Raw genomic sequence first — 24,589 nt, 5'->3', positions numbered from 1 at the left:
TTGTAGAAAATGCATAAAAAAACCAATTAAAATAAGATATGATTAGCACGTCAAAATATACAGTGACCAACACAATCTGTGGTAGTGCTGGGGGCAGCCCGTAAATGTCACCATGCTTCTGTGCTGATATAGCACACCTAAAGCTTACTAATCCTAAACTGTACGTGTTTGGAATGTTGGAGGGAACCAGAGCACCTGGAGGAAACCCATATGATCAGGGAAAATGGACACACTTTTTTTAACAGACAGATTGCTGGCACAGTAAAGCATTACGCTACCTTCCACGTTACCATGGTGCCCATCAGAATTGGGCATATTTCCCATACATTCATTATCTGCTGAGCCATCTGCTAGAACACAGGTCTCAGATTCTAGAAATTTATTGCTTTTCTGACTTATTAATTTCTGTACTGTTTTAGTAATGCTAATTTCTTGGAGCACATCACTCAGCAATCCTGAGACTTAAAACCCAGTATTTTTGGATGGCACTTCCCAGTATTGCATTACCTTTTGAATGGAATGTCCCAACTAGGATTCCATCTATTCTCACCATTTTGAAAAGCAGATAGGTTCTCAGTGATCTGAACATTATTTACCCCACCCAATGAAATCCCAGGTTATTTCACCATTATCAAATTTCCCATTTATGGCAGATTGCTTCACACAAAATGGTGATAGTACTTCCTTCTTTACAATAGACAACATCTAAATTTCTCGAATAATATTGCAAAATATCTATGCTATAGGACATCATGAAAGGGTTGTGAAAGATACTAAATAAAGGCAAAGTTTACTTTGACCCTCTCGGTAGGAAGCAGCCAAATTACTTTATGTTAGAATTCTGTTGCAGTCTCCTAATTTGGCATCCTGTATGATACTTATAAAAAAAGTGCCTAAATAAGAGAGCAAACAGCATAACATAGGCACACATAACAAAGTCCCATTTACATTACTGGACCTATTATTCTCCAAAAGTATATGCAGATGTCTAAGTTGCTGCTTCACAAACTTCTATGAATGCACAGCAGAGTATTGTAACTGGTTGCATCACAGCCTAGTATGGACTCACCAATACTCAAGAATGGAAAAGCCTACAAAAAAATGGTGGACACAGCCCAGACCACCACAGGAAAAACCCTCTCCACCACTGAGCACATCTACAAGGACTGTTGTCACAAGAGAGCAGCATCCATCATCATCAAGGCCTTCCATCCAGGCCACGTCTGATCTCCCTGCTGCCATCGCAAAGGAGGTGCAAGAGCCTTGGGTTCCAAACTACCAAGTTCAGGAACATTTATTACCCTCCAGCTATTACTTTACTCACCTTAACACTGAATTAATTCCACAACCTATGGACTCACTTTCAAGGACTCTACAACTCATTCTCGATATTTCTAATTATTATTTTTCTCTTTTGTATTTACACAGTTTGTTGCCTTTTGCACATTGGCTCTTTACCCACCTTTGTCATGTGTGATTTTTCATCAAAGCTATTGGGTTTTTTCTATTTACTGTGAATGCCTACAAGAAAATCAATCTCAGGGAAGTATTTGTGACATACAAGCACTTTGATAATAAATATACTTTGAGCTTTGAAAAGATGTTGCATTCAGAAACAAATGAACCAAAAATAATTTACAAAATAAATGAGGGAAGACTTTGTACAGCCTCTAGAATGCTGGTTGAACCATAAGACACAACAGCTCTGCAGTTTTCCAGTTAGGTTAGTTTTATTACACAATAATTGACCGCCATTAAATTGTGGTTTAATCTGTAGAAAAATGGCAAGAAACAAGGCCATTTCCAAATTGAACAATATGGCTTTCAGAAGGACACAGTAACTGAAAATTTAAAAAAAAACACTCACAAAGATGCATTCACTGGTTGAAGACAGACTGCGTCATGATTTCAGTTATATGGCGACCAATTCCATACATTATTTACCAGTTTCATTGTATCAAGTATAAACTGAAGTTAATTACAATCTATAGTTGAATAGTTAAAATTTACAGCTGAGATATTGTTCTTCAATTGCTGAGATATCACAAGTAGGATTGTGTAGGCCAAGTGTCAATTTGATTTTTTTTAAGCATTCTCATCTATTTCCATTATAATGACTAATTTAAGAGGCGCCCATCGAAATGCACTCCTTATATATTAACTCTTGCTTATTAAACCTGGGATATTGGTGCACAATCCACTTCCACTGCTAAAGTACACAGGAACAAATGTGCAACATGTATTGCTCAGAAGGAAGGATTGCTCAATCTTCCATGGACTTCAGCATTTTCTCATAAGCCTCTTCATCCATCAGTTCATCAACTTCAGCAGGATTATCCAATGTCATTTTAATAAGCCAACCTATAAAAATCATTGATAATTTTAAAAAATTGCAATTTATTTATTCTGCAGAAATTTCAGCCTCCTATTAAAGCAAATAATAGTTCATGCAACTTACAACAATGTTCACAGTGCCAAACACTGAAGCAGAAATATACGTTGAAGTGTACATTACAATTAAACAATCCTTACACACCTGTGCAAAGTAAATCATGGAATGAATGACAACTAAGTATTGTATTGGCCTCCTGTATACCAGTGAGACCCAAATTAGATTTTAGAGACCAGTTCGCTGAGCACCTATGCTCTGTCAGCCAGAAAAAGCAGGATCTCCCAGTGGCCACCCATTTCCCATTCCAATATGTCTATCCATGGCTTCCTCCACTGTCGTGATGAGGTTACACTGAGGTTGGAAGATACCTTGGGTAGCCTCCAACCTGATGGCATGAATATCAATTTCTCAAACTTCTGGTAAAGCCCCTCCCCCCCTTTTCTTTCTTCCATGGCCTTCTGTCCTCTTCTAACAGACTCCCTCTTTTCCAGCCCTTCATCAATCAACTTCCAGCTCTTTATTACCCACCCCCTTCAGATTTCAGCTATCACCTTGTATTCTCTCTCTCCCCCCCCCCCCACCCCCACCTACATAGAAAACCTACAGCACAATAGAAGCCCTTCAGCCTAAAAAGCTGTGCTGAACATTTCCTTACCTTAGAAATTACCTGGAGTTACCCACAGCCCTCTCTTTTTCTAAGCATGTACCTGTCCAGAAGTCTCTTAAAAGACCCTATCACATCCGCCTCCACCACCGTCGCCAGCAGCCCATTCCACGTACTCACCACTCTCTGCTTGAAAAAAAACTTACCCCTGACATCTCCTCAGTACCTACTTCCAAGCACCTTAAAAATGTGCCCTCTTGTGCTAGCCATTCCAACCCTGGGGAAAAGCAGACTATCCACACAATCAATGCCTCTCAACATCTTATACACATCTATCAGGTCACCTCACATCCTCCATCGCTTGTTCACTCAACCTATTCTCATAAGGCATGCTCCCCAACCAGGCAACATCCTTGTAAATCTCCTCTGCACCCTGTCTATGGTTTCCACGTCCTTCCTCTAGTGAGGCGACCAGAACTGAGCATGTTTCTCCAAGTGGGATCTGACCAGGGTCCTGTATAGCTGCAACATTACCTCTCCGCTCCTAAACTCAATCCCACGATTGATGAAGGCCAATACACCGTATGCTTTCTTAACCACAGATTCAACCTGCACAGCAGCTTTCAGTGTCCTATGGACTCGGACCCCAAGATTCCTCTGATCCTCCACACTGCCAAGAGTCTTACCATTAATACTATATTCTGCCATAATACTTGATGTACCAAAATGAACCACCTCACATTTATTTGGGCTGAACTCCATCTGTCACTTCTCAGCCCAGTTTTGCATCCTGTCAATGTCCCACTGTAACCTCTAACAGCCCTCCACACTATCCACAACACCTCCAACCCTTGTGTCATCGGCAGACTTACTAACCTATCCCTCCACTTCCTCATCCAGGTCATTTGTAAAAATCACAATGAGTAGGGGTCCCAGAACAGATCCCCAGAGCATACCGCTGGTCATTGACCTCCATACAGAATATGACCTGTCTACAACCACTCTTTGCCTTCTGTGGGCAACCCAGTTCTGGATCCACAAAGAAAGGTCCCCTTGGATCCCAAGCCTCCTTACTTTCTCAATAAGCCTTGCATGGGGTACCTTATCAAATGCCTTGCTGAAATCCATGTCCTCTACATCTACTGCTCTACCTTCATCAACGTGTTTAGTCACATCCTCAAAAAATTCAGTCTGGCTTGCAAGGCATGACCTGCTTTTCACAAAGCCATGCTGACTATTCCTGATCATATTATGCTTCTCCAAATGTTCATAAATCCTGCCCCTCAGGATCTTCTCCATCAGCTTACCAGCCACTGACGTAAGACTCACTGGTCTATAATTTCCTGAGCTATCTCTACTCCCTTTCTTGAATAATGGAACAACATATGCAACCCTCCCAATCTCTGAAACCTCTCCCATCCCCACTGATGATGCAAAGATCAATGCCAGAGTCTCAGCAATCTCCTTCCCTGCCTCCCACAGGAGCCTGGGGTACATCTGCTGGTCCCAGTGACTTATCCAACTTGCTTTCCGAAAGCTCCAGCACATCCTCTTTCTTAATATCTACATGCTCAAGCTTTTCAGTCCACTGTAAGTCATCCCTGGAAACACCAAGATCCTTTTCGGTAGTGAATAATGAAGCAAAATAAATAATGAAGAACCACTGCTACCACCTCCGACTCCATGCACGTTTCCACTGTTGCACTCGATTCGTCCTATTCCCACATGGCTCATCCTCTTGCTTTTCACATACTTGTAGAATGCCTTGGGGTTTTCCTTAATCCTGTCCGCCAAGGCATTCTCATGGCCCCTTCTGGCTCTCCTAATTTCTTTTAAGCTCCTTCCTGCTAGCCTTATAATCTTCTAGATCTCTATCATTACCTAATTTTTTTGAACCTTTCGTAAGCTCTTCTTTTCTTCATGACTAGATTTACAACAGCCTTTGTACACCACGGTTCCTGTACCCTACCATCCTTTCCCTGTCTCATTGGAATGTACCTGTGCAGAACTCCACGTAAATACCCCCTGAACATTTGCCACGTTTCTTCTGTACATTTCCCTGAGAACATCTGTTCCCAATTTATGCTTCCGTTCTTGCCTGATAGCCTCATATTTCCCCTTACTCCAATTAAACTCTTGCCTAACTTGTCTGTTCCTCTCTCTCTCCAATGCTATGGTAAAGGAGATAGAATTGTGATCACTATCTCGAAAATGCTCTCCCACTGAGAGATCTGACACCTGACCAGGTTCATTTCCCAATACCAGCCTGTCCTGTTGTAGGCTTATCTACATATTGTAGAAACCTTCTTAAGCACACCCTACAAACTCCACCCCATCTAAACCCCTTGCCCAGGGACATGCCAATCGATATTTGGGAAATCAAAATCTCCCAGCACGTCAACCCTGTTATTATTACACCTTCCCAGAATCATTCTCCCTATCTGCTCCTCGATGTCCTGTTACTATTGGGTGGTCTATCAAAAACACCCAGTAGAGTTATTGACCCCTTCCTGTTCCTAACTTCCTCCCACAGAGACTTAGTAGACACTCCCTCCATGACTTCTTCCCTTTCTGCAGCCATGACACTATCCGTGATCAACAGTGCCATGCCCCTACCACTTTTGCCCTCCCTCCCTGTCCTTTAAAATCTACTCCTCAGCTTCTTTTTCTCCAGTCTTGACAAAGGGTCTCGACCTGAAACATAGACTGTATTCTTTTCCATAGATGCTGCCTGGGCTGCTGAGTTCCTCCAGCATTTTGTGTGTGTTGCTTGTATTAGAAGAGTATGATGTGATAATGATTGTTGCAATAAGTAGGCAATGCTGTCATTACTTGGACCTCAGTATAATACAATACGTGGTCAACAAGAATGATAGTGAATGGTAGAAGAGGGTGAGTTAACAATGTTAGCATCATTAACAAACCTCACTTAACATATTTTGTCACAACACTTCATTGTCCCAACTCAATTTATTAAACTGTTATGGGTCCTTTGGAGATGCTCCTGTGGTGCTGTTAGATAGGGAGTTCCAGCTATTCAATCCAGCATCAATGAATAAATCATGTTAATATGGAACTTAGTTGTTTCTGAGGGCTGTTTATCTTCCCACAGATGCAGCCTGGCATTTTGAATATCTGTAGTATTTTCTGTTTTGTTTTAGATTCCCATATCTGCAGAGACACAACTCTCAGTCTGAAGTACCAAATGTTTGTTTCCATCCATTGATAAAACCTGACCTGCTGAGTTACTCCAGCATTTTGTGTGTGTTATTCTAACATCTGCAGTTTCTCCACCACTCCCCCCCACCCCGTCCTACCATTTTCACTGGCAGTTATTTGTGAGCACATGGGAGATCTGGCATCAATTTCCATTATTTTACTGTGGTTGAGATTAGAATGATAAAATATTAATTATTCAGTTATATTTGTTCTGTGAATGGAGCATAACTAACAACTGGACACAAGGGACTGCAAAAAAAATCTGCAGATGCTGGAAATCAAAAGTAGCACACAAGATGTTGAAGGAACTCAGAAGGCCGGGCAGCATCTATGGAAAAGAGTAAACAGTTGACGTTTTGGGCTGAATCTCCTAATGGAAGGTATTACAAGAAACTGCAGCTGCCTGAATCTGAAGCTGGAAGATCTTGTGAAACATGGGGGGGAGAGGGATGGGAATTGCCAATGCTTAAGGTCAAAGCTCTCGAAATGTTACAACTGAACTGGAAGAGTTCATGGTGGTTCTAATGCACAAGCAATTCAAGTAAGATACTGTTGAAACCATCGACTTCTTTTGTCTCCGGAGCAATTTTAGTTATCAACTGAGTGACTCAAGCTTGCTGATAATGGGTTTCACAGATACCATAGAGACTTGAGTTAGACAGTATCACGATCTTGATATTTCTGACTGCAAATGATCCAGCCTCACCTTTTATAATTGATATTGTAGTTTATTTATTTTTATTGAGATATAGTGCACAGTCGGCCCTTCCTGTCCTACCACCCAGCAACTCCCAATTTAACTCCAGCCTCATCACAGAACAATTTACAATGACCAACTAACCTACTAACCAGTACACCTTTGAACCGTGGGGAGGAAATACACACAGTCACAGGGAGAATGTACAAACTCTTTACAGACAGTGGCAGTAATTGAACCCAGGTCACTAGTACTGTAAAGTGTTGTGCTACCCACTAAGCTACTGTTGATGGGGAAGTTCATGGAAGCTACTTCAGTTAGCCATTTCAATTTTCAGTATAATTAACAACTAACTAGCAGGATCTCAATGTTTAACCTTACTTATTGGTTGCTGGAATCACTCATTTCTGATTGTTGCTTCTGCTATTTAGCATGAATTGAGTCCAGCACTGGCAGTACTTCTGGCTGGCACCCCAGTTTTAGTTATTGTTGCTGCTGTTCCTGGTAAACACTTCTTACTGGCCCTGGATAAATATTAATGCTAAGAGTGAGACGGATGTCAAAGTTTTATGGATCATGGCAGAACAATTGGGTTTACAAGTGTTGAGTTCAAAGTTACAAATCTGTTCTGTCCGTCTTAATATGATGGAGTGTCTTAAATATTGTGATGAATCTATTCCCATCAGAATTGCCTCTAACAGATCTAACATCTGTGACTGGCTGATTGGTAAAGGCGAGATTAAGTATGGATTTTCCTCCTGTTATTTAGCTCACCACCTGCAAATCCAATCTTGCAAGAGATTTTTCCTGAGGTAGGGTGAAATTATTTTATTTGTTCACGTAGATATACAGCGAGGCATCGGCGCTTCTAGTACTTTGAGCTGTGGCACCAGCAATCCCTGATTTAACTCTCGCTTAATCACAGGACAATTACAATGAGCAAGTAACCTACGAATTGGTAAACCAGAGCAAGCGGGGAAAAGTCAAGCATTTCACAGGGGAGGAGCATACAGATTCCTTACAGAGGATACCAGGTTTGAACTCCAGACTCCATTTCCCCAAGCTGCTATAGTGTCGCGCTAACCTTTAAGCTACCATGGCTATGACAAGAAATAAAGGTCATAGGTTTAGGGAGAAAGGTGAAATATTTATGGGGAACCCAAGGGAAAAACAACTTCACTCAGATGGTGGTGCAAGTGTGGAACGAGCTATCAGCCGAAGTGCTAGATGTGGGTTCAAATGTAATATTTAAGAGACATTAATGAGAGAGGTAGAGGGGGCTGTAGTCCACGTGCAGGTAGATGGGACTAAGCAGAAAACCAGTCAAGCATGGATTGGATGGACCAAAAGATCTGTTTCTGTGCTGTAGTGCTCTATAACTCCATGACAGTTGCTTCATGACCAATACATTCTGTGCTCTATCTCCCTTCAGTACTTCCTTCAAATCGCCCACCTGCAAGACAAGAGCAGAATTAGGCCTTTCAGCCCAGTCTGCTCTGCCATTCCATCAAAACTGACTTACTGTCCCTCTCAACTCCATTCTTCTGTCTTCTCCTTGTAACCTCTAATGACCCTACTAATCAGGTACCTATCAACCTCCACTTTAAATATGCCCAATGACTTGGCCTGCACAGCTGTCTGTGACAATGAATTTCCACAGATTCACCAACCTCTGTCTAAAGATATTCCTCCCCATCTCTGTTCAAAAGGGATGTCCTTCTACTCTGAGGATGTGCCCTCTGGTTCTATGCTCCCCCACTGTAGGAAACATCCTCTCATATTCACTCTATCTAGACTTTTTAAACATTCAATAGGTTTCAATGAGATTCTCCCCCCCCCCTCCCCCATTCCTCAAATCTCCGAGTACAGGCTCAGGTGCCAAACACTTATCATACAGAAGTTAACCCTTCCATTTCCAGGATCATTCTCATTAATCTCCTCTGGCCTCTTGCCTCTCTCCGTGACAACACACCTTTTCTTAGATAAGGGGCCCAAAACTGCTCAATACTCTGACCTTCAGCAGTACATCCTTATTTTTATGTTCTACACCGTATAATTTGTGTCCTTTCAACCCTCAGTACTTCCCTCAGGTTATGCTCAAATGTGAACAGTTTTCTTTTATCAGCTGAGGAAGGCAGGTGGCAGTAATCAGCCAGAATCTGAAAATATTGTGCAGATCAAAACTAGACTGCAGAGACTTTCAAAAAAATGGAAGGCAAATGTAATCAAACTCTTTGAAGGGACAAAAATAGTGAAGCAACTGTCAATGGATTTTATTTATATGAATTTCCTGATAGCATTGGTAAAATCCCTCATAAAATTGCCAAATAAATTTCACAGGATAGAACGCAAATAGTTAAGCTAGACAGGAAATTGGCTGAGGAAGGGGAGATAATGGGCAGGTACACAAATTAAAGTGTGGAGCCACAACTATTCACAGTACCAAAAACAGCTTGGGCGTTGGAGTGGAATGCCTATGTCTGGTGATGATAAAATATTGTTCACAATGTAGTTGCTGTAGATTTCAGTGCAGAAGAGTGTGGGGTCATTACATTGAAACTGGAAATACTGTGTCCTTCTCCCTTGTCTCATAAGCCCCTCATTTTAATTGGAAAAAAAGATAGACACTGTAAAGCTTAGATCAGAAGCAGGGGAATTCAAAAACACTTTGGGTTTCTTAGCAACACACACAAAATGCTGGTGGAACGCAGCAGGTCAGGCAGCATCTATAGGGAGAAGGGTCTCGGCCTGAAACGTCAACAGTGCTTCTCCCTATAGATGCTGCCTGACCTGCTGTGTTCCACCAACATTGTGTGTGTGTTGCTTGAATTTCCAGCATCTGCAGATTTCCTCGTGTTTGGGTTTCTTATGTACATGTTGAAGACAAGTAAAGAAAATAATCTAAGAGGTTAATGGAATGAAGGCTCTTCTGGATAGAAACTGAGAATTCTAGGGAATACAAGTAATCCTACAACTAAATAAAGCTCAGGTCAAACTAAATTAAATGTGCTCACTGTTCTGCATGATCAGAGATTAAAAAGCATATCTTGCAACTGCACAGAATGCCGCACAGATTTATTAAAATGACGCTGGGAAAGATTACACAAACAAGCAACAATCTTTTAAAAAGGAGATAGTTTAGGTGTGATCTAATTGGTTTTCAAGACAGTAACAGAATTAAAATAGATAGCAAATGCAGCAAAGTTTGAGGGTTGCAGGAAGTAAGGGAATTTTCAGTTGACAGTTACCGCTGACTAAAAAAAAGCTTGTGAATGTAATCAGGGAACTAAGAGCTAGCTAATGTTTTATATGACTAGACAGGTATATGGAGGAATTTAAAATGGGGGGGGGGTTATACGGGAGGCAGGGTTTAAGGGTCGGCGCAACATTGTGGGCCGAAGGACCTGTGCTGTGCTGTACTAGTCTATGTTAATAACAGACAATAAAGGCTAAGAGCAGAATTAACTATTGGAGTAAATAGCTAGAGCACTGGGATTCTGTGATCAACTTAGGAATCACCGAATTCTGTTGTGGTTCAGAGAAATCAGGAAAAAAAGAGCAACAGAGGCAAGAACAAAAGGAATTTTAAAGCACTGGATATGGACTATACTGAGCGTCTCTGGAAGTGTGGGGTCAATAGTTGTCTTCCAAGTGCTGATGGAAATTGAAGGAAAATGACATACTAAACAGAAAATAGTCTGAAGGAAGTCCAAGTTCATGCAGGATTAAATCATGAAGTCAGGGTGAAGCAGTAGCTTTGGGATGATGGATCCAGCCGTGAAACTGACAGGTGCTTTAAGGATGGAAAATAAATTAATGAATCAAGGGAAGGACAAGTTAAAGGCCTTGAACTTTAGTCATACATATTGACAAACAATAGGCATTATTACCCAACACTGTCTGGTAAGCCTCTCTAATGTGCACAGTAGATTATTTCATCTGGGTGGTCTCTAACCTGACAGCGCAAATATAGATTTCTCCTTCCAGTAATTTTTTTCCCCTTCTGCTCCCCTCTTCTTCTATTTTCCACTCTGGCCTTTTATCTCTTCTCACCTGCCTGTCACTTCTCCCTGGGTACCCTCCCCCTTCCCTTCTCCTATGCTCCACTCCCCTGTCAGATTCCTTCTTCTCCTGCCCTTTACCTTTCCCACCCACCACCTTCCAGCTAGCCCCCTTCCCTTCTCACACTCCCCACCCCAACTTTTTATTCTGGCATCTTCCCCCTTCCATTTCATTGCTGAAGAAGGCTCTCAGCCCAAAACATTGACTGTTTCCACTGATGTTCCTGACATATTGAGTTCCTCCCGCATTTTATGTGTGTTGCTTTGGACTTCAAGCATCTGCAGACTTTCTCATGTTTATGATTAGAGTTAGTTGCTCTGTAAAATTTTTTGGAGGTAATCTGAGCACAGGTAACAGGACTTGAAGCAGATTCAAGAACTGGCTAAAATACTTTCACTCAGAACTAATCCCTGAATACACTTCTGGTGTAGTAACACCACATCAAAATTAAACAATTAAAACAAATTCATACTAATTACAACACCGAACAAAATATATTGCCCACATCCCACCCAGTAAAAACATTTACAGTTGGCCTTTCTACCACTTCTGTTCAGAAGTCACAAAGTAGTATAGACAAAATAAAAACCTTAAACTCTTTAGCAGCTGAAAGCTTTTTGTTAACAGTTCACATACCTTCTCCATAACAAGATTTATTGACTAGTCCTGGATTGTCAGCTAAAGCCTTATTTATATCAGTTACTTCTCCAGTAAGAGGTGAATATAGTTCACTAGCAGCTTTCACACTTTCCAGGGCACCAAACTCATCTGAGGAAAAAAAATGTTTAAAGAAATACCAACACAATATATATTGCTAGTACTGACAATAATACTCTGAAAACATTTGATGTAATTTGAAGAACTTATCACTAAAAAACTTCAATGTTCATTTATTAATATATGCGTTGAACATGGCTGGCAATAACTTTTCACTAAGTTCGGTATACACTTATGCTTATTTGGAGCTGCTGGAAGCTGTGCTGAAGCTCTCATTCAGATTAAAGGAAGCCAGGAAATAGCACAAGGCTGCTACAGCCCCTTAAATTCCAATTCAGAGATTTGAAATTATGAGAGGTAGAGAAAGGCAGATAGTGAAAAACAGTTCTGTTTAGCATAAATTCCTTTGGCAACAGGTCATAGGTTTAAGCTAAGTAGTAGGGAATTTGAAGGTTTCCTCCTCTTCCCACCCCCCCCCCCCCCCCACCCTCAAGGCTGGCTGAAATCTTGAGGAGTTAATGGAAGCAGGGATCAGCACTGTAGGTAACAGCTGGAATTCTATGGCATAAAAAGCTACTGGCCAAGTGCTGGAAAATGGATTTGGTAAGGATGGGTTCTCGTTGTCTGGCATAGTCCAATGGACCTGTTTCCACGTTGTAACACTTCATGACTCTAACGTATGTATGCATAAGCTCCTTTCCTCATTTGTACAATAAAGACATATTGATTCAATGGATATTCTGTATAGGTACCATGCTCAATTGCTGTCAGAGGGGACTTGCATAAAGCCACTTACATTTCCTTTGTTGTCTGTTGAAGGAAAACAAATTAGTACATTATGCACAATTTACATCAACATAGCAGCTTGCTCCAAGCAAGTGCAAACATGTTCATCAGTTCACTCCTCTACTGACAGCTCTGCAAGTTCACATCATATATAAAAATTGCATTTACCATTAATATAAACATCCCTGGCTGCTTTATGTGAGCCTAATCAAAAAGTACACCGGGTTAACTTACACGAGGAGTAAATTAAAATAATGTCTTAAAAGGAAGAAACACTTAGAAGCACGGTGAGGCTTGGAGAAGATTTCCAGTATGAGGACCTGGGCAACAGAAGCTGTAACTGGGAAAGTAAAGGGGCCAGGCGAAAAACATCGATAGTGCCTTAGACCTCTTAGTGCAGAACGTGATTAGAAAGAGAAGAAAGGTAGGATAGGCCATCTAAGGATTTAAATTAAAAACCTGGAAATATTAAAATCAAGACTGCTAAATCTGGAGCCAATATAGAATTACTCTGCAATTACTTGATAGATTTAGTAGACCAATTTACTTTCAATGACTTATTCCTTATTGTGTTTTTCAGTATCTCTCTGTCCAAAGCTGCCTTGTTCTATCAAGAACAAAACAATAAAGAGGAGTTTCCCAATGCTGCTCCTCAGTCAGCGATTGGGAAGTCGTTGTCCACTTTGACTAGCTGTAGTATCCTGCTTGGATTTGACTTACACAAACTCAGTCTTGTTATAAAGATTTTTTTTTTCTCCAGGTAATAAGCTTAAGAAAGTGTTAAATAAATCAGTACTCACCCAGTTGGTTCAATTTTGTGCCAATTTCTGGCAAACCACAATATACAACATCTCCTAATGCTTCCTAAAAGCAAAAACAGTCCAAATTACTGTCCACCAAGATCCTTAGCTTACAAACTTTCAGCTAAAAAAAATTAAATTCCTGTATCTTCACAAAAGTTTTAACCAACGTAAATAAATCCTCATACCTCCAGTTATAATGGTAGCATCTTTAATAAACATCTTAACAGAAATATTAATAAACTTGATAGAACTATCCCAACACCATTAGCAGAAGAAAATTAAACAGGAGGAAGAAAAAAGTTAAATTCAGGCAACAATGGATGACCTGGTATAATGACTGAGCTATATTTGGTGACAGCTTGGGGTGGGACAGCAGAATTTTAAAAGAACTGCATTTGCCATTTTTAAAGAGCTTAGTTATTAGTCGTCAAGAGGGTCTAGGTTCCAGAAAGGTCATATAGGGATAAAAATTTCATCGAAGTAATGGAGGAATGGTTGGTGTTAGAAGAGCAAGCATAGTCTTAATGATAAAGATAACATCACATTGGATGCTTCAGTGAAGGTCAAGCTTGCAAAGTCTGATCCATCCAGAAATAGTGACCACAGAAGACAGTGTAGTCAATTGAAGGGAACTACATTTGTGGCAAGAATTTAAGAATTTGTTTTTCAACTTCCCAATATTCAGCTAGAAGCAAACAAAGCCGGATGTTAGCAAGCCACACAAGCCACCTGGCACCTTGAGACGCTCTACCAAGCAAGAGCAGAGGAAGTTGTTGTTGATGACGTTGCCAAGGGCTTCAGAAATGGAAGTGCAAGAAGCGTGGGAGGCAAACTGGATCACGGATTTCAGAGAAACTGAAGGTGGAAGCAGAGGTTAGAGGCTAAAAATATCAAGGAATTGGTGTTAAGATGAGGGGTGATCTTTGTGTTTTAGAAAGGTGGAGGGTATATGGGTCCTTGCAGTGTCAGCTGAGATGGGAGCCAGGAAGGCAAACTGGGTGGTCAACAGTTCAGTACAATTGGGGTCAAGAGAGTGCAGAGTTAATCCCATCCATGTAATGAACTCAGAGGTGACACAAGGGGTAAAAGATGATTGTACAGGGTTATAGCATCAGGCTCATGGGATAGATGAGAGAATGAAAAGGTTAATATGGATGAGCACTTTATAGGTGCAAGAGAGGGCTCATGCAGATTCACCAACCTTGTGTAAATCTGCAACTGGGAGAAATCATAAATCTACTTCTAATTATAAACATCTAATTTTGTGAACAAAGCATGGTGGTCAAAAAGTCATACTATAAGAAAAAATCTATCCTACACTTGGGAACATTCAATGGTTCAGTGACACGCAATTAAAAGTTTTCAAACTGGCCAAGAGATTCAACAGATGATGTTTCAATGAATCCCCCCCCACCGCCCCCGCCAAATCAGGGCTTCCCCGATTTTAGTGAAATTCATTTAAATATGTATCCACATATAATACAAAGCATAATGAGCAATAATGAAGTACTTTTTTTCAATTTTCAAGAAAAATGAACACAAAAGGGAAGTAATAGTGGCCCAAATTTTGTTGCTAGCAGCAAGGCTCCCACGCTTGTTCAGTACTGACCTGTAGTGACACATTAAAAGAAGTCACGTTGAGCTGCCAGACTCTGCTCAACCGAACAACCTTGTAGCGTGCAGTAATTCCAAACAAAACTTAAAACAAAGGTTTTTCTACGTTATCAGAAGTTATATTATAGCACATGAACCTTTAGTATTTTACTTTGAAGAGTCAATAAAATCCTACCATGGACTTTAGTCCCTCATAGCTGTTCACTTTCACTGAGGCTAGTGGAGAAGAATTCCCAAATCCAGCATGGGGCAGGATAAAAAGAAAATGACAAAACAGCTACTGGCAAGCTTGGGGACATTCCTGCACAAAATACCAAGGTTCCTGGCACTTAAGCAAAAAATATCAGCTGACTGCCAGCACTGAAAAGTGTGGGCCTTGCATGAATAAACTTTATGAACCAAGTGGTCATCATGTGCTTCAATTATTGTTCAAACATTGCTTCAACTATTGTTCTTCCTTGTTTCCACAACATGATCTTCAGATTTTTCGCTAAAAGTATTCACTTCGTTTTGAAAACAACTACTTACTCTGGCACACAATCTAAATGAGAAATTTAGATCCAGATCCATGCTTTCAACCATTTTAATGTCCAGTTTGAGTATTACAGCTGAACACATCTTTCACCACTTCAGACACATTATTCAGCTTTTTTTAAAAAGTATTCCACTGTGCTTTTAGTGAGTAATAAAGCCAAAAGCAAATCCACAGCCCTACCCCATTTTGCCCCTTCAAATAGCAATTCAATCACTGAGTCATGGATTTATGAAACACGGTTATTTGCCCCATCACATCTGTACTAACTGAAATGGGGTGAATTGAGGTAATCTTATTTTCCAGCTCTTGGTCCACAGCTTTACAGGTTATAGTTCTTTAAGTGACCATCCAGGTACAATTTAAATGTAATGGGGCTGTCTGCCTCCCATTCATGTTGTGTTCAAGATCCCCATTGCTCTGTAACCACTACTCATTGAGGAATACTTTTCCATCCAACTCCCCCGTAACTTGTCCAATAATTAAGCTGAAGATGTAAATTCTTCTGCTCAAGGTCATTTGATTGAAGCTCAGTGGTACTATCGGCACTGCCCAAACAGATTCAATATTAAGCACCAAACTATTTCTATGTTTTAAAAAAAATCACATTTTAATCAACCATAAGGTCTCAATATTTTACAATTTATAGATTAACAATTCACTGTTATTTTTCAACAAGTTTGCACTGTGAACATACCTATGTGAAATTATCTATTCTGTGTATGTCCATACTTATATCAATAAAACTTATACACACGATGGCAAATTACACTAACTTGGCACAAAGGAGTCACAAAACCTGAAGTACTAATACTTAAGTGAACCTTGTTCCCAGAGATAACTGAAAATTGATTAGGATAAGCTGATTCTGCAACATTAAATTGAGCAATGGCCCAAGTCCAATAATGATTAGGGGTCATACACTAAGAATTGTTCTGAATAATAAAATTAAAAATTACCCACCTGAGCATACTTGCTAATGCCCACTGTACCAATCCCATTTTCCACTGTTACCCACTCATGTTTGTCTGTAAACTTGCGAGCTGGAATGGTATATTTTTACATAATCAGCCAACATAGAATAAAACAACTTTCTTTTTAAATCTAAAGATCGTCATTCAGAGATTACAAAGCATATCAAAATGACATTTATTGACGCTATGAAGTGCTGAATGAGAAATCTACTTCCAATACTGGTTCATATCTAAGCTTTCTCTTTCACCTCCAGCATGACAGTTGGTTCTGTACAGATTAGTTGGTTAAAAGTACTCCTGGGATAATTCCAGTTTTTTGTTGCTTTTGAATTATCTGATTAAAAAAATGAAGAGCCCAACAAATTCCTGCCACTGCCTGTAAGGAAAACTCCTTGTATGTTCTCCCCGTGATTGAAGAGTTTCCGCTGAGTACTCTGGGTTCTTCCCACAGTCCACAGACATGCTGGTTAGTAGGTTAATCGGGCATTTTAAACTGTCCCATGATTAGGCTCGAGTTTAATCGGGGGATTGCTGTGGGGGTAGTGGCTCAAAGGATCGATTCCCTGCTGGATCTCAATAAATAAATAAATAAATAAGGATGTCGGTGAAAAATCAAACTATTTAAGCCAAGCAGGCTGAATGTTAACAGTGAATTTGCCTGCAAGAATTGAAATGGAGCCTTTCAATTTTAATTGTCTAGTTAGCAATCCAATTGATGCTGGTCTTTCCAGCTGCCTCTTTAAAAATAAATTGTCATCAAAAGATTGTATTTGCTCACAATAGGAAGTAGCCTTCCAACCTACTCTGGCACAGCTTCTTCTTTATGCAGGTAAACACAAGCAGAACCAGATCTTCACATTTGCTCTGTCTTTCAATAGGATCCTGTATGAATTGATAAAGGACCTTCAGGCAACATTCACACTTCTCCACCCTATCCTCTGTAGTTCAACTACCTGTCTGCCCCACCTAAATGACTCATCCCCATAGCTTTTAAGTTAGAATTTTCCTTAAACCCACAATCCTCCATGCAAGTACTTACTCTGAAACCACAACCCCTAGTTCTAAGTAACACGCATGGCAAATATTCTCTCAGCATCCTCTCTGTCCAGCTCCATCAAAATACTAAATGCTTAACATCTTATTCTTCCAAACTCTAATGAGTATAGGCTAAAACAGCTCAATCCCCCTTAATATATCAAGCCCTCCATCCCAACAATCAAACCTAACGAACATTCTCTGTTCTGCCTCTGATGCATAAATACGGAGCCCATAATTGTCTGCAGTACTCCAGCTGTGCTCTCAGGGAACCCTTTAAAATCAGATCAAACCATCCTTCCACATCTCTTAGAAGACAGGCCAACGTGCTGGACTAGCAAGACAGCCTTTTGTGTTTCATGTATTAGAATTCCCAGATCCCTTCGACTACCATACTTTGTAGTCTCACTGCATTTAAATGAAAGAAAACTAATTATTATTCTCCAACCCGCATTTTCATTCTTTGTGTCCCATTTGCCAAATACTCACATTTAAATCCCATCAGATTTTGGAATGGACCATGTCTATGGACTATGTCACATTTTGCATTATTTATGTATATAGTTCCTATTATAACTTAGTAATTTTTTAAATGTATTACACTGTACTGCTGCCACAAAAACAATAAAGATCATCTTAAGATACAGGAACAGAATTAGACCATTTAGCCCATTGAGTCTGCTCCACCATTTCATCATGGCTGATCCATTTTTCCTCTCAGCCCCAATCGCCTGTCATAACCCCCCACATCACTTCATGCCCTGACCAATCAAGCATTTATCAACCTCTGCCTTAAATATACATGAAGACTTGGCCTCCACAGCTGCCTGTGGCAACGAATTCCACAGATTCACCACTCTCTGGCTAAAGAAATCACTCATCTCTGTTCTGAGGCTGTGCCTTCTGGTCTTAGACTCTCCCACCACCCTCTCCACATCCACTCTACCAAGACCTTTCACCATTCTATAGATTTCAATGAGGCCACCCCTAATTCCTCTGAATTCCAGTGAATACAGGCAGAAAGCAATCAAATGCCCCTCATATGACAAGCCATTTAACCTTGGAATCATTTTCGTGAACCTTCTTTGAATCCTCTCCAGTTTCAGCACATCCTTTCTGAAATAAGGGGCCCCAAACTGCTCACAATACTCCAAGTGAGGCCTCACCAGAGCTTTATAAAATCTCAACATGACATCCTTCCTTTTATATTCTAGTCCTCTTGAAATGAATGCTAACATCACGTTTGCCTTCCTCACCACAGACTCAACCTGCAAATAACTTTTAGGGAAGCCTGCACAAGGACTTCCAAATCCCTCTGTGCCTCAGATTTTTTTTTTTGTTTTCTCTCCATTTAGAAAATAGTCAACCCTTTCATTTCTTCCCTCAAAGTGCATAACCATAAACTTCCCAACACTATTCCATCTGCCACTTCTTTGCCCATTCTACTAATCTTTCAACCATGATTCAGCAATGCCTATATATCATGCAATCTGCAACAAGTTTATCTGCCTGACTCAGTAAACTATGCACATTCAAATTTAACACTTCAGTCCTGTATTCAGCCTTTTCGATTTTGTCCACTTTTTATGTTGCAACTCATCCTGTTGACTGCAATTTCGTCCCATCATCAGCCTCTTCTTGCTAGGAGCCTCACTAGACACTGCCTCTGATTTGTAAACCAACTATTTCAGCTTCAGCGCTATCACTCCCACTTCCATCTTCAGATGTAACCCGTCCCTTTTGTACAGGTCATACCTTCCCCAGAAGCCCCAATGATCCAGAAATCTAAACTCCTGCCCCTGCACCAATTCCTCAGTCATGCATTCACCTGCCAAATCATCCTATTCTTGCCCTCACTGGCACGCGGCATAGACAGTAATCCAGAGGTTATTACCCTGGAGGTCCTGTTTCTCAACTTTCTACTTAGCCCCCTAAAATCTCTCTTTAGGACCTCCTCACCTTGTCTTCCTAGGTCATTGGTGCCAATATGTACCAAGACATCTGACTGCCCACCCTCGCCCTTGAGAATACCATCGACATGATTCAAGACATATGTCACGATGCAAGTCAGTGATAATAAATCTGATTTCAATTCTAAACCTAAGCATATCTCTATGCAGCTAGCTGTGCAGGCTCCAATTTTTCTTCATAACTTGCTAATCCGCCATCTCTGCAACATCAGCAAATCTGATCATTTTCCTTTCATAAAACCACACCGACTCTATCATAAAACAATTGAACATTGTAAATGCTGTACTATTACCTTCTTCGTAATGGATTCAGTTTTTTTTTCACCTAATGATACACTAACTGGTTCCCACTTTATCTTTCCCTCCATCTTGAGCAATGACATTATAAAAGAGTCACTATTCATGACACTGTACAGCGCAGTACAGGCCCTTCTGCCCACTCCGTTGTGCTCACCTAGTCCGTGATCAGTCAAATCCCTTCCTACTACACAACCCATAACTCCCGGTATTTTCAACATCCATCTACTAAACTGATTCTCTTGTATGTCCCTCTAGAATCAGTCTCTACCACCACCCCTCAGTGCATTCCAGGCATTTAAAAACTGTTTTAAAAAAAACAGACCTCTGATATCTCCCTAAACTTTCCTACACTCACCTTAACTGATATCCTTCAGAATTGGCCAATGCCACTCTGGGGCAAAGGCATTCACTGCCCACTCCATCCATACCTCCTATATTCTTACACACTTCAATTAATTTGTCTCTCCTTCCTCCTTCAGTCCAAAGAGAAAAGCCCTAGCTCACTTAGCCTTTCCTCATGTGGCATGTTCTGGGATCCAGGCGGCATCCTGGTGATGATTCTCTGCATCTTCTACATCCTTACAATTTTCCAGTCTGTAGGATTTCTCACAAAGACCCATCAGCCAGGAGCCCTATTTGTCTAAAGAAAATAGTAGCAAGCGATGGCCTCTTACTTTCACTGTTCCCATTTAGTAGAAGTCTACACCAAAAAGGCTACACAAGAAATGACTGCATATACTGTTACTCAAAAGTAAAAATCCAAGTTAATTTCTCACCCTACCAACAACACAAAATAATATAAAAAGCCCTTGTCAATAGTTCATATTGGCTCCTTTATCTATTTAGAATCAGAGGTATCACATTGAAGGACTTTAAGTGAGAACTTTCCACCAAACTATTCTCAGGATTTGGTTTTATTCACTTGAATGCATCTTCCTCTAAGAGCAGTGACACTCAGGATCTGGCCCCCAGGTAGAATTGTTCAGAAATAACAAAGTAAATGCCTGGTCCCTGCCAGTTATCAATTCAGCATTCCTTGCTCAGTCTGGTTACTCGCATGTTAGTATTCTATCCTTCAATTTCCTTCAAATAAGTCAAAACTATTCGAAAATAACCTCTATAGCACATTATCTAACCGATACACTTTTCATAAACACAAGAGATTCTGCAGATGTGGGAAATCCAAAGTAACACACACACACAATGCTGGAGGAATTCTACAGGTCAGGCAGCATTTACGGAAAGGAATAAATACTGTAGTCAACATTTTCACCCGAGATTCTGATGAATATCAGATTGAATATGTATTTTGATAATGAATTTACTTTGAATGGTCTCAGCTGTACATGCATTAAATACAACATAAATTAGCATCACACGTAAAATGATGGAGGAACTCAGCAGGCCAGGCAGCATCTATGAAAAAGAGTAAGCAGTTGACATTTTGGGTTGAGACCCTTCATCAGGAAATTAGCATACTGACTGGTGTCCTGCATCCTAAGTACCATGGTCATTAACATTCCACAGCCAGATTATCTAGTCACTATCACAATATCTTGGTGGGAGCTTGCTCTGCACAAAATAGCCTCTTTATTTCCAACATTACAATGGCGACTGCACTGCACTACTGGTTCCTTGCTTGAAGGATTGGTGCATGGCAAGGGAGGGGCTGCCATGCGGAAGTATTTTGATCCAAGACAAAATACTAAGACCCCATTAGTATCTAAGATTGCACTAAAGAATGCAAACATATATATGCTTATGTATAAAACATTTTGTAAATCTTACATTGGTAAATATTTCCTGCACTGTTCCCCAACCCCCTATTATAAATGTCTATATCCACATAAAGTGAATTGCCAAGTCAGCCCATCACATTAGAATTTCATTATTTCCAGTTAAACAGCATTACCATTAATACTAACACCACTAGACAGTTTTCATTGTAATATGGGAAGCAAAGTTTATATTTCAAATATATATTTTTAAAAGACCAAGATAAATATTGAAAATCAAGAGACTGTAAATGCTGTACTCTGCGAGGGGGGGCACTGCTAAAGGAACTCAGTGGGTAAAAAACTTGCAACTCCACCTCTCCTTCCTAGACTCATTCTTGGCTCCATCTGCCTGCCCACCCTCCCCCTCCTCTGCTTTCAGTGACTGCCTCATAGTCCCTGCCTTACTCCTCCCTCTCACTGCTTTATATCTCCCCTCTACTCTCTTCGTCATGGCGCAGGATCTCAATCCAAACCATTGACAATCCCTTTACCTCCACGGATGCTGCTTGACCCAGTTTTCTGAATGGTTTATTATGTTTCCCCAGATTCCAGCATCTGCAGTCTCCTGTGTGTACTCTCTGCTCTTATATGTTTTCAAACCAGTGGTTTAGCATAAACTCAAGATTTTGGAGCTGCAGGGAGTTACAGGAAACTATTGCAAAGCTGGTTGAGAGTGAAGTTGCTCAATTAAATGGGGTAAAATGATCAAAGTTGGTAATGATGCAACAAATCCACGAGTTTGTGATTATCCACCAAATCATTTATCTTTTGTATTTTGGTTACTTACACAAATGAATACAGCTGATCAAATACTCTACCAAAAGTTGTCCATTCAGCAAATAATTGTAAATTACTTCCAAAACCAACCTCCAATCAGGCTGGAGATCAACTTGCTAAAAAAAACTTCCCCTTTCCACAAGCTTGTGGCTTTCAACAATTTCCCTCAAATTTGCCAGTTACTGCTTTTATTTTCATGAACACGACTGTACTGTATATTATTAGCATAATTCCAGCAACAAATTATAACAGCATTCCATAACCATTTGTGCTATTAATAGCAAATATTAATTCAAAGGAAAGGTCATTGCTTAGATGAATTAAACGCGATATTTACCTATTTGTGCAAGAAAATCTAGCAATTTGGTTGATTGTGGATTGCATCATGCATTAATAAAAATCATTCACATCTCAATGTGATCAATAGGTTTGTAATATTATATAACCCATCTCACTATAATATTCTGCATCAATTTCTTGTGCAGAACAAATGCTTTCCTGGTCAATTATGGAAGCGTCCGGTTCATTTAATCCGCTTTTGAAACTTTACTCTGCGGTCAATTACGGATTGGTAAGTTTTTTTAACTAGTTCTCATCTTAGTAAAATGTAAATCCATGTTTATTTAGAGCTTTTGATGGGCTAAGATTTTCAACGATTTGGACAGAATTGTCTGAAAACTAATTAATAAATGTCCTTGTGTTTTTATATCCAACTTTGAAGTCCTCAACAATCACGAAACGTGTTAAGCTAGTTTCTACTGAAAGTATGAACGGCTTTGGAGGCTTCCACATTGCATTAGACACCAAGACTAGAAGGCAATTTTCAAAGAAACTCTGCGATTAACAATCACCTTTCAACGTACCCCCAAATGTCCCCAACGTATTTAATTTTTTTTAAAATCAACGTTTTCTTCGATGACATGGCAAGTTTAAAAAATATTAAGATTAGTACTTTCAACCCCTCTTTCCAAAGATGCAGCAAACAGCGTACAACTTGGCTAACAAGAGACCGGACTCATTACTTGGCTTTTCACTTTAATCCTCATCACCCGCCAACCCTAATTTGGAAAATATCACCCACATAAGGAAACCATTAAATATACTGAGTCCAGGCCCAAACTTTTGCAAACAATAATATATCTTCTGGTTGAGCTTTTAAATACCATCGCGTTAAGTGGCGTCCTGGCTGACAGCGCTGACTTTCCTCGGTCCGCTAACTTACCGTTTGTTGCCCCCCTTCCCCACACCTAGCCTCGCTCCCCTCCTCCCCCCCGCAGATCTGCAAGAGGGGAGACGCACCGGACAGAAGAGCCGCTCCCGTGCTCAGGCTCCGGGGCTGTCCGGCGACTCGCACCGTCCCGTACGCCGAGTGCAGGCAGAGAGAAGCCGCCGCTCGCAACTTGGACACGCACCTCCACGCCATCTTGGCACAAGCTGAGCAGGAGCGGATGGGGCGGTGCGGGAGGAAGTGGCCGGGCAGCCGGCGGGCGGAGCTATCGGCCGGCTGGGGAGCGGGGGACCGTCCCGGTGCTGGTTCCTCCCGTGCGGGCCGCGGGGGGCAGCCCCTCGGGATCGAGAATCACCGGCCTGGCAATATCGCTGCAAGGGATGATCAGTGTCTGGAAGTCATGGATTTTCTGAATGACACTGCACCCCGGAGTGCGCAGGGCATGTGACGCATTGGGATGGCAATATGAGGGGAAGAATCCATCGTGCTGCTGTTAGAACGCGGGCGTGTTTATTTCCTGCTGTCTATTGCCAGTGGAAAGACGGCGGTGAACCTCAGCGGTCTTTCTGTTGAAGGTTTCCGCAGTTCCGTTGAATTCGGGACTTCAGTGACAAGGCAGGAATGGCAATTTATATAATTAATTTGGAACGTTAACAACTGGCAATCTGCTGGAGGAACTCAGTGGGTCAAGCAGCATCTGTGTTCAGGTGTGTTTTGGGATTTGTCGACATTTACCCCTGTAGTTGCAGCTGGATTGTGGAGCTCCTCCAGCAGGTTAATGCTCCAGCTTTCAGTATCTGTAGTCTCATCCCACAGATGCTCCCTGACCTGCTGAGCATTTCCGACATTTTCTGTTGTTATTTCCAGAACGACAGCACCTGCAGTTAAAGGCTTTTCAATAATTATGGAGAGCAAGTTTTCAGTACTAACGCCCAGATGTTATCTGGCCCTCTCACAAACCAGAAAATCTGTGGATAACAACACACCCAAAATGCTGGCAGGGTCTGACGAAGGGTCTCGGCCCAAGACGACGACATCGCTTCTCCCTATCGATGCTGCCTGGCCTGCTGTGTTCCACCAGCATTTTGTGTGTGTTGTTGT

At 40.9% G+C, this 24,589-nt stretch overlaps 1 protein-coding gene and 1 long non-coding RNA gene across 2 annotated transcripts; one reads left to right on the top strand and one right to left on the bottom strand.

The window, feature by feature from the left end:
* Nucleotides 1-1,706: 1,706 nt before the first annotated feature.
* Nucleotides 1,707-23,718, bottom strand: LOC132406969 (glycine cleavage system H protein, mitochondrial-like). Its single transcript, XM_059993142.1, has 5 exons — nt 23,560-23,718; nt 16,390-16,469; nt 13,278-13,341; nt 11,611-11,742; nt 1,707-2,361 (listed from the first exon to the last, which is right to left on the bottom strand). Exons 1-5 carry the CDS (start codon nt 23,681-23,683, stop codon nt 2,264-2,266), a joined length of 498 nt encoding a protein of 165 aa, XP_059849125.1. The 5' UTR covers nt 23,684-23,718; the 3' UTR covers nt 1,707-2,263.
* Nucleotides 13,350-23,594, top strand: LOC132406971 (uncharacterized). Its single transcript, XR_009516322.1, has 3 exons — nt 13,350-14,153; nt 22,746-22,831; nt 23,512-23,594. It is a non-coding gene; the product is annotated as an uncharacterized LOC132406971 (long non-coding RNA).
* Nucleotides 23,719-24,589: the final 871 nt, after the last annotated feature.

This window comes from Hypanus sabinus, chromosome 17 (assembly GCF_030144855.1).
Source record: "Hypanus sabinus isolate sHypSab1 chromosome 17, sHypSab1.hap1, whole genome shotgun sequence".
Classification (NCBI taxonomy): Eukaryota; Metazoa; Chordata; class Chondrichthyes; order Myliobatiformes; family Dasyatidae; genus Hypanus; species Hypanus sabinus.
The sequence above is the reverse complement of the archived record's forward strand: the minus strand, read 5'-3'. Positions and strand labels throughout refer to the sequence as shown.